Below are 10,292 nucleotides of genomic sequence, written 5' to 3'. Positions count from 1 at the left end.
AGGCCCCCACTGGGGATCAAGCCCACAACCTGGGCATGTGCCCTGACTGGGGATCAAAACGTAGCCTCCAGGTTCATAGGTCAACGCTCAACCACTGAGCAACACTGGCCAGGCCCCCAGCACCCTCTTTGTTTTAATTTTTTTAAATATAGTTTATTGATATTTTACAGAGGAAGGGAGAGCGATAGTTAGAAGCATCGATGAGAGAGAAACTTCCATCAGCTGCCTCCTGCACACCCCCTACTGGGGGATGCGCCCGCAGCCAAGGTACATGCCCTTGACTGGAATTGAACCTGGGACCCTTGAGTCCACAAGCCGATGCTCCATCCACTGAGCCAAACCGGTCAGGGCCCCCAGCACCCTCTTTATCCCACCCCCTATCTCTTGCCTTTAGCTGAACCAGTCCTTTCTCTCACCCAGGCCTCATCCCACAGCCTCGCTGACCCAAAGCTTCCCTCTCACAAACTACCACCCCCCGCCCCTGGGGTGGGAAGGGCTCAGAGGGATGAAGGAGAGGTCCCACTCTCTTCCTGCACCGGATGGCGAGGGCAGAACCTCTGTCCCAAGTGAGGACTTTCTGGGGCAGATCTTGGGGGGGGCGGGTGGGAGCAGTAGAGGAGAGGAATGGTATTGAGCAGCTGCCCCAGGCGCCTAAGGATGGGTGATGGATGTGACCATGGTGCCGCCTTCTGGCCAGAGGCCAAACTGCATCCTGTCAGGGCAGCCGTGGGGCCCAACTCCGTGGCAGTGACTTGGCAGCCGGCCTGGGCTGAGGAGCTGGCTCTCTCTGAAGGACTGTGATTCCTTCTCGAAGGCTGGCTCGGACCTGCTCCTGAGCAGCCAGGATGCGGCTTTCCCATGCACATCATTCCTATCATCCGAGTAAGCCCACCCCTCCACGGGGCCTCCTCCGCGCGGCAGGCTCCCTGACCCGCGGGTTCTATCTGCACCGGGTGCAGGCGTAGATGCCGGAACAATATTTGACAGACAAAATGGGAATGAGTCGGTGTCGCAGGGTCTCGTGTGAACTGGAAAGAGGGGAAAGAGAGCCAGCGAAGGGATGCTGGTGATGTCTGAGGTGGCGGGACAGATGCTAAGGCCCCGGATGAAGAGCTAAGGAGAGGCAGAACGGGTCTGTCGGAGGGGAGAAGGCCAAGTTGTTGAGACCTGGCCGTGGCGCTGGCTGCCTGAGGTCCCCTGGATTGTATGACCCCAGAGCCTGGAGTGAAGGGTGGCCCAGAACCGGCTGTGGGGACAGAGGAGGAAGCTGCCCACCCCCCTATAGACTTGCTGGTCTCGGGGACCTGTGTGTAGGGGGGGGCAGGGAGGTGTGCATGGGACAATGTGGAGCAGGAAGGTGGTGGGAGGATGCTGGGAGAAGGCTGCACAGGGGCTTGTGGGCCTGGAAATCACCCCCAGTCGCTCTCCTCAGTGGAAGCCAGGCCCCCTGTTTCCAACCCCAAATCCTGATCCAGTCCCTGCCCCTGAGACCCGGGCCAGCCCTGCTTTGGGGGTCACTGCTCCCCTTCAGGTCCTGAAGACCCACAGAAGGTCCCTCTCCATCGCGCTCCGCGATGGGGCTGGCAGGAGTCCCAGAGGGGAGGAAGGAGTGGCCAGCTGGCCCCAAACTCTGAGGGTGCTATCTCTGCTCTGGCTGGGACTGAGGTGTGGGCCTAGGGGGTCTTCCCCTGGTGGACACAGGAGAAGGGCCTAGTGGGTCCAGGAGAGGCTTGGGCCCCTCCAGAATTGGGGTGTGAGGGGCAGAAGCCATGCAGACCAGAAGACCGGCCATCGCTCTTCACACCAGGAGCCATAACCAGCCCAGCCTGCGTTCCCCCAGGCCTGGAGCCCATGGGCTCCAAAGCTCAGCACAGCACAGCGATTGTGGCCCGGTGGCGCCCTCTCCTGGCCAACGGGCTCCCCTGCACCCTCTGACACTAGCCTTCTCCATAGGAAAGTGTGTGCTGGAAATACTGTGGGGAGAGGTTGGAGGCGGCGGGCTGGGACTCTGGGCGCCCCCAGGCTACAGGCCTTCACTCACCTGTGAGCCCTTCCTGGCTGGCCCTGAACAACAGGGGCACTTGCAGCCCATCCCCAGGGTCCTGGAGACTTCGGTACCCATGGGGCCTCCCACCAGCCCCCTCTGCTGGCAGCCAGAGCCACACGCAGGCCCACCTCCAGGGTGGCAGAGCTGCTAACTGGGCTGCCTCTTGCTGGCATTTGGGGGGCAGGGCAGGGACAGAAAGTTCTTGGATAACTGGGAGTTTGTCTGCCATGATCCAAGGGAGCAGAAGTGTGGGTGGCAGTGGGCTAGGTCAGGTGGTGTGGTCCCGCCTCCTTGAGTTCTTTCCCACAGGTGATACCCATCCCCTGCCCCTTCCCCCTCCCTCCAGCTCACCACCGGCCCCAGGCCCTTTGCTCTGTCTGTCTTTATTGATTTGGGGGAAACCGGAGGGGAGCCGGAGGCCACGACACAAGCGGGACCACCCACAGTCAGCGAAGCGCAGAACAGCGTGCAGGAAGGAGCCCCTGGAGCCTTGTCAGCGTCTAGAGGGGTTGTGGCAGCGACAGGGGAGGGGAGCCCCTGCGGACATGCCCCACCAGCCCCTCAGCAAGGGCAGAGCCTGAAGGGTGCCCCACTCCCACCCGAGTGCCACGTGCCACACACGTCTCAAACTCTCCACCAGAGGCCAGCCCCAGGGTGCGGGGATGGGGGAGAGGGCTGAGAGGGTCCGTGGGAAGAGAATCGGGGGTCAGTGCACTCAGCCTCAGCATCTGCCAGGGGTGGAGGGAGAGAGAGAAGCACACAAGGAGAGGGACAGTCAGGAGGCACCCCGGCCCGCACTGTGCCCGGCTCCCAGTCAAGGCTCTCAGCTGCGGACAGGGCCCACTGGGTCTTGGCACTGGGCCCCTCTCGGATCCTCACGGTGCCAGCGGTCCCCAGCCCCTGCTGGCCCCTCTCTCATCTACTCCTCCCAGAACCCTGGACCCTCCCTCCCATCTGCGCTCCCTGCCCTCAGGCCTCTGCTCTCTGGGGTCCACCCTGCTTAGCTCTTGGCCACATGCGGCTCCACACCCTCTAAGCCAGTGGTTCTCAACCTTCCTAATGCCGCGACCCTTTAATACAGTTCCTCATGTTGTGGTGACCCCCAACCATAAAATTATTTTTGTTGCTAGTTCATAACTGTAATGTTGCTACTGTTATGAATCGTAATGTAAATATCTGATATGCAGGATGTATTTTCATTGTTACAAATTGAACATAATTAAAGCATAGTGATTAATCATAAAACAATATGTAATTATGTATGTGTTTTCTGATGGTCTTAGGGGACCCCTGTGAAAGGGTCGTTCGACCCCCAAAGGGGTCGCGACCCACAGGTTGACAACCACTATTCTAAGCTCACCCAGGAACCACCTCCTATTAGGGGATGCAGGGCCCACCCCCACATACCTGGGCATCACCAGTTGGAGGGCTGGCCAGCCCCGAGGCCCGGATGGCTATGGCGGGCCATCCTCCGCTCTGAGGCCTCCTCACCCTCTGGGCTCTGCCCCAGCTTTCGGATGTGGCGCAGGAAAGAGGTGGCATTGAATGCTCGCTGCAGGGAGAGAGGGGTATCAGGCTATGACCAGCCCTGGCCCCTGAGATTTCAAAGATCAGACAGGCTACTGGCAGCCTCCCCCTGAGGCTGAGGGGTAGGGCAGGTGGGGAAGGGAGGCAGCCTAGAGCCAGGAAGGTCCACGGCCTGACCCATACTGACCTTCCAGTGGTTCCGGGCAAAATTCTTCTGGATCTGCTCACTGACCGAGCCCAGGATGTCTTTGTCAAAGGCAGCATCCCCAGAGATCCTAGCGGGAGGCCAGGGGTCAGTGGGGGGAGTGGGGTCTCTGAGGGCATGGTCCCTCCCTCCGGCCCTGGGACAGCTTGGCAGGGGTTCCATTCACCAAAGATGCTGTAAGGCCTGCTGGCACGTGAACCTCTTCTGCGGGTCTCGCTCCAGAAGGTGCCGGATGAAGTCTTTGGCTGGAGCAGGGAGGCCAGGTCAGCCCAGCCCGCCCCCATTCCCCTCATCGCGCCCCCTCCCCTCCCTGAGCTCGGGGCCAGCCTCAAGTTCACCTGATTCGGAGATGTCATCCCAAAAGGGAGAGTCAAACTCGTAGCTGGCCCTCAGGATCTGGCTGAAGAGTTCGGGGTCGCTCTCGTCGTAGAAGGGAGGGTAGCCACACAGCCTGGCGCCCACAGATGAATCACCCAGCTGTCCAACCCTCCCCAACCCAGCAGGGGGTAGGCGGGCAGAAGAAGAGCCTTCCCAGTGGTCACTCACAGGATGTAGGAGATGACACCCAGGGCCCACACATCTACGGCCTTCCCGTAGGGTTTCTGCTCCAAGAGCTCCGGGGCTGGGGGCCAGAGACAGACAGACGCACACCCGCGCACACACACACCAGCCTTCAGCGATGCCTGGCTCCGCCTAGTCACCCCAGGAATGGCCAGCCACCTGCCCTGCCCCGGGCACCACAGCTCCCACGGGGTCCCCCAGCCCCCTCAGGGAGCCCCCCTCACATACCCACATATCCTGGGGTCCCACAGGCGGTGCCCAGCATGTTGCCAGCCTGAATTTTGGACAGGCCGAAGTCGGAGACCATGATCTTGGAGTCCTCGAATGGCGTAGCATAGAGGAGGTTTTCAGGCTAGGACACACGGGAGGCAAGAGGTCAGCCCTGGCATGGTCCTAGGGGCTGGGACCAGGGGCTGGGCCCCCTCACGTCCCCCAGACCCTTGGTGCACAGGCGGCTGCGTAAGGCCTGGGCAAGTGGGTGAGAGGGCAGGCACCTTGAGGTCGCGGTGCACGATGCCCAAGCTGTGCAGGTAGGAGACAGCGCCGAGGACCTGGCCCACCAGGTGGCTGGCATCCTTCTCTGTGTAGGAGCCTCGCTCCATGATGCGGTCGAACAGCTCGCCCCCTGTCACCCTGTGAGGAGCAGGTGCTCGTTTGAGCAAGGCCCCTCATCCCACACTCAGCACCCAGCCCCCAGCCTGCCCTGCCCTCCTCACAGCTCCATGGCCAGGTAGAGGTGGGAGGGGCTCTCGTGGACGTCCTCCAGAGCCACGATGTTGGGGTGGCTGACCCTGCAACAGCAAGAGAAAGCCCTTGTAGCCTGGCCAGTGTGGCTCAGTGCTTGAGCATCAACCTATGAACCAGGAGGTGACGGTTTGATTCCCAGTCAGGGCACATGCCCGGGTTGTGGGCTCCATCCCCAGTGTGAGGCGTGCAGGAGGCAGCAGCCGATCAATGATTCTCTCATCATTGATGTTTCTATCTCTCTCTCTCTCCCTCTCCCTTCCTCTCTGAAATCAATAAAAATATTTAAAAAAATAACAACAACCCTGCCCTAGCTGGTTTGGCTCAGTAGTTGAGTGTCGACCTATGAACCAGGAGGTCACAATTCAATTCCCAGTCAGGGCACATGCCCGGGGTTGCAGGCTCAATCCTCAGTAGGGGCCATAAAGGAGGCAGCTGATCAATGACTCTCTCTCATCATTGATATTTCTGTCTCTCCCTACCTCTCTCTTCCTTTCTGAAGTCAATAAAAATATATTTTTTAAAAAGCCCTTGGCCCAGCCGGGGTGGCTCAGTGGTTAAGCATCAACCTCTGAATCAGGAGGTCATGGTTCAATTCCCGGTCAGGGCACATGGCCGGGTTGTGGGCTCCATCCCCAGTGGGAGGCGTGCAGGAGGCAGCCAATCAATGACTGATGTCTCTCTTATCATTGATGCTTCTATCTCTCCCTCTCCCTTCCTCTCTGAAATCAATAAAAATATATTTTTTTTTTAAATAAAAAAACTTGTAGGCCACTGCGGCCTCCTCTGGCCTCAGGGCCTAAGGGTGCTTCCTTCCACCTCTGCCCCCTTCCCTACCACAAGCCACCCCTGCCCAATCCCACAAGGCACAGCCCCACGCCAGGCCTTCCTGGGGCACAGAGGAGGCAGGGCACTCCATCCCAGGGCACTGCCCCACAGGCCTTAAGCCCTAGCAGCCAGGGCCAGGCACACACCTGCGGAGCACCGCAATCTCATTCTCCACCAGGGCCTCCTTGCCTCGAAGGGCCTTCTTGGAGATGCACTTCAGGGCAACAAGGTGTGAGGAGCCCCGCTCCTGGGCCAGCACCACCTCGGAGAAGGCACCCCTGCCGTGGAGACAGCGGAGGCAGGAAGGGAGGGGGCAAGATGGAGAGGCAGAGGTAGAGGAGGGGAGGAGAGGGTGGGGAGAGGAGAGATGGGGAGGAGGAAGGGCCCCCCTAGCTGAAGCAGAAGGGGAGGCCCTCTCCATCTCAGGCCACCCATCCCACGCACACACGCCCACACAGTCACTGACGCACACTCCCTGACACTCATGCACACACAACACATTCGTGGCCACACTCACGAGCCCAGCTTCTCGCGGATCTCATAGACGCTGCTGATGTCCTCCGTCTGTTTCTTGAGCAGCAACATGTCTGGGGAGGGGGGGGGGGCAAGGGAGAGTTGGAGGAAGGTCCCCCACCCCAAGCCCAGCAGTGCTTCAGCCACCCTCAGCGACAGCCCCACTCAGGAACACATGTCCCGTCAGGTCCCTACACCCTCCCCCAGCCCCGGTACATCTTGCCCTTCCCCCACCGCCCAGGTCAGCACTCCCAGGTGGACGCTTCCCAGCGAGACCACCGCATACACTCCTTCCTCCTCGCCGCCCCCCCATACGCCGCTGCGATCCCCAACGCCCCCCCACCGATGGCGATCGGCGCCCAGACACCCGCTCTCTGCCGCCACACAACCGAGTCAGCCGCAATGAGCCGCCTTCCAGAAGGCTCCATGCACCCCCACCCCCGCCCCTCCGAGCCCACCCCCATCCACAGCACCCAAAGAGCCCTCCCTCGCCCCCAGGCCTGGACTTGCCACCCATCGCTCAGCGCCCACAGGCACACGCCACCCAGGCCACCAACCCGCCTGAGATGCACCTGCGACCCCAGCAGCACAGCCGCCTGCCACAGCTACGGCCACCCACGCGGCTGCCCAGGCGCACCCGGCCCTCGGCGCCGCGGGGCGGGAGGAACTCCGCAGCCTGGGCCTCCCGCGTCCGGAGCTGCGTGGGCAGCGCGCGTTCGGGCCAGGGGCGCGCTGGGGATGACAGGTGTGCGCGGGGGCACGCGGGGGCGACGGGGCGAAGACTGCGGCGCGGGACCCTGCACGCCCCCGCCTGGGAGCGCTCGGTACCGACCTGGATCGGAAGCTGCAGCGTCGCCTCACGCAGTGGCAACGGCGCAGAGCCCCCCGCCCGCGCCCCGCCGGCCCCGCCCCCTCCGCGCGCTCCCGCCCAATGCTGGCGGCCGAGCACGCGGTGGCGGCGCTGCAGGGCACCTTGTAAGGCAATCTGCCGCCTCCAGCTGCCGCCTCCCTCCTGGGTCATTCATGCCGGTTCCCACCGGCTTCGGCCCCCTGGCGGCCTGGCCGGGCCGGCCCCAGGGCCTTTGCACGACCAATGTCCTCCATCCCGAAGTCTCTTCACCCGCACGTTGACATGACTCTGAGCCTTCGGGTCTCTGCTCCATCCAGGCCAATTGGTCTAAAACGGTCTCTTTCCCTAGCCCAGCCCTGCCACTGCCACTTCTGCAGTTGGACAGCCACGGCCTACTCACTGGGCTCCCTCCACCCTCTGAACCCAGACTTAACCTCTCCTACCCCAGTCTCCGCCCCACGCAGCGGCCAGAGCATTCCCTGTATTGAGATCATGTCACCCCTGGGCTTTCCATGTCACTCCAAGTCAAAGCCTGAGCCCTCACAGTGGCCTAAGCACTCTGTTAATCCTCACCTGAGGATATTTTTTCATTGATTTTTTTAAAATACATTTTTATTGATTTCAGAGAGGAAGGGAGGAGAGAGATAGAAACATCAATGATGAGAGAGAATCATTGATCGGCTGCCTCCTGCACGCCCCCTACTAGGGATCGAGCCTGCAACCCGGGCATGTGCCCTGACTGGGAATTGAACCTGTGACCTCCTGGTTCATAGGTCAACGCTCAACCACTGAGCCACACCAGCTGGGCTCCATTGATTTTTAGAGAGTGTGGAAGGGAAGGGGGAGAGACAGAGAGAGAAAAACATCCATGTAAGAGAGACACATCAATTGGTTGCCTCCCACACATGCCCCAACCAAGGCAGGGGCTCAAGCCTGCAACCGAGATACAAGCCCTTGACTGGAATCGAACCCGGGATCCGTTAGTCCGGGCTGACGCTCCATCCACTGAGCCAACCCAGCTAGGGCATGGCCTAAGGACTCTATGATTGGTCCCCTTTCCCATCACTGCTCTGGCCCCTCTCCACCCACTTTCCCCTTCGCTCAAGCAACTCCAGCCAACTCCAGCCGCACTGGTTCCTGACTGGCCCCCAAACACACAGCACGTAGGGTGTGTACCATACATGGCCCTCAGACACACTCACACTTTCACTTGCTGCCTCTCTGCCCCAAATGTTGTTCACTGGGTCTCAGCTCAAATGTCATCTCTCCAAACAGGCCTGCCCTGCCCCCTCCCACAGCCCTGTCTTCAGAGGATCCATCTCCTCCCGCGTCTGTTCCTCACCAGGACATCCACTTCCTCAAAATGTGTCCGCTGACCCACCCAGGGGACGTGCTCAGGAAATGAGTGCTGGCTGACCAGCTTCAATCCTTCAGCAACTAGTGGATTCCTCCCACTCCATCCCATGGGTTCTGGCGCACTGTCCAGGGGGTCCAGGCCTCACCAGGGATGGGGAGTGGGTGTCCTGGCTCTTGACAGGAGCGTGGCCAAAAGATCCATAGCTGCAGGGGCTGTATCGCGGCACAGGGTCCAGGAGTGACTTGCTGAATTCATCTTCACAGGGGTCTGTAAGCCCCTGGCATGGCACAAAGTCTTAGAGAGGAATCATGGGGCAGGCAGAGGAGTGTTGTTTATTTTTAATACATTTTTATTTATTTCAGAGAGGAACGGAGAGGGCGAGAAAGAGATAGGAAATCAATGATGAGAGAAAGTCATTGATCGGCTGCCTCCTGCACACGCCACACTGAGGATCGAGCCTGCAATCCAGGCACGTGCCTGGAGAATTGAACCGTGACCTCCTGGTTCATAGGTTGACACTCAACCACTGAGCCAGAGCGGCCAGGCAGGCAGAGGTTTTTTTAAACTCATCTTTCCAGAGCACAACTCCCACATGTACTCTGTCCAAAAATTGGTAAGTCTGAGAAGGCCCCCTCCCATTCTGGTCCCCCCCCCTTTCCCAATGGCACCTCCCAGTTCACTCTAGAAGCCCCCAGGGGCCCCAGCACTGGGCAGCGTGGGCCTCACTCCCAGCTGCTCATGCCTGCATCCCTGCCAGCAGGCTCTCCTAGGGCTTACACCTAAGAACAGAACAGTGGAATGGCACTGGCAGTGAGCCCCCTCTCGCACTGGCAGTGAGTCCTGTTTGACACAGACAAGCTCACCTTGCTTGTTTGTTTAATGATCGTGCAGCAGAAACATGGTCAGCCCGGCCGGCATGGCCCAGCGGTTGAGCATCCACCTATGAACCCAGAGGCCACGGTTCAATTCCCAGTCAGAGCACAAGCCCGAGTTGCAGCCAGATCCCCAGTAGGGGGCATGCAGGAGGCACGGATCAGTGATTCTCATCATTGATGTTTCTTTCTCTCTCTCTCTTCCTTCCTCTCTGAAATCAATAATATATATCAGAGCCCCATGGCCATGGGTTATAAGAAGAAATGTAACATATACATGTGTGTTTCAGAGAAGTGTGATGGAGGAATGACAGAAGACTGCCACAGGGAGGAAGATGGCACGTGGAGACCTCTCAGAGGGGCCGCAGATGAAAAGAGGAGGCAGGAATGAAAGGGAGCTTCCAAAGGGAGCCTGGGAAAGAAGAACCAGCGGGCAGATGTGAGGTGGACACAGTACCAGCTCACAGGTGGTTTTGATGCCACTGGGCTCCTATAAAAAGTGGTTTCACAATTTTTGTCTTAAATCAGTATTTGCAACACACCAGAAATTACACCCCCACAGCTGTGTGGGGGTGTTTTTTTTAAATCCTCACCTGAGGATATTTTCCCATTGAGTTTTAGAGAGAGTGGAAGAGAGAGAGGGAAAGACAGAGAGAAATATCAACGTGAGAGAAACACATCGAGTGGTTGCTTCCTGCACAAGTTCCGACGCGGGCCTGGGCCAGAGCAGAGCCTGCAACCGAGGTACGTGCCCTTGACCGGGATTGAACCTGGGACCCTTCGGTCTG

At 59.6% G+C, this 10,292-nt stretch overlaps 1 protein-coding gene across 4 annotated transcripts; it reads right to left on the bottom strand.

Moving 5' to 3' along the window:
• Window positions 1–2,417: 2,417 nt before the first annotated feature.
• On the bottom strand, window positions 2,418–7,321 carry PNCK (pregnancy up-regulated nonubiquitous CaM kinase). Of its 4 annotated transcripts, none has more exons than XM_036305163.1 (12): window positions 7,258–7,321; window positions 6,430–6,499; window positions 6,059–6,190; window positions 5,057–5,131; window positions 4,835–4,973; window positions 4,569–4,692; window positions 4,326–4,401; window positions 4,118–4,230; window positions 3,946–4,024; window positions 3,762–3,849; window positions 3,455–3,599; window positions 2,418–2,775 (listed from the first exon to the last, which is right to left on the bottom strand). In XM_036305163.1, the coding sequence occupies exons 2-11, from the start codon at window positions 6,495–6,497 to the stop codon at window positions 3,462–3,464; spliced, it is 1,032 nt and encodes a 343-aa protein (XP_036161056.1). In that variant the 5' UTR covers window positions 6,498–6,499; window positions 7,258–7,321; the 3' UTR covers window positions 2,418–2,775; window positions 3,455–3,461. The 4 variants fall into 4 exon arrangements, with proteins under 4 accessions (XP_036161056.1, XP_036161057.1, XP_036161055.1 ...); XM_036305164.1 differs by lacking the exon at window positions 7,258–7,321 and adding an exon at window positions 6,983–7,251; XM_036305162.1 differs by lacking the exon at window positions 7,258–7,321 and adding an exon at window positions 6,998–7,251.
• Between the last annotated feature and the right edge of the window lie 2,971 nt (window positions 7,322–10,292).

This window comes from Myotis myotis, unplaced genomic scaffold, assembly GCF_014108235.1.
Source record: "Myotis myotis isolate mMyoMyo1 unplaced genomic scaffold, mMyoMyo1.p scaffold_m19_p_4, whole genome shotgun sequence".
In the NCBI taxonomy this organism is placed as follows: domain Eukaryota; kingdom Metazoa; phylum Chordata; class Mammalia; order Chiroptera; family Vespertilionidae; genus Myotis; species Myotis myotis.
This window is presented reverse-complemented; position numbering and strand designations above follow the sequence as displayed.

Bases quoted from the DNA above. Each gene is read 5' to 3' on its own strand.
- PNCK (XM_036305163.1), bottom strand. From the start codon at position 6,497: ATGTTGCTGCTCAAGAAACAGACGGAGGACATCAGCAGCGTCTATGAG. The intron at 4,231-4,325 runs GTGAGTGACCAC...TGTGGGCGCCAG, and splicing joins GGTGTCATCTCCTACATCCT to GCTGTGTGGCTACCCTCCCT. The intron at 4,025-4,117 runs GTGAACTTGAGG...TCCCTGCTCCAG, and splicing joins GGATGACATCTCCGAATCAG to CCAAAGACTTCATCCGGCAC.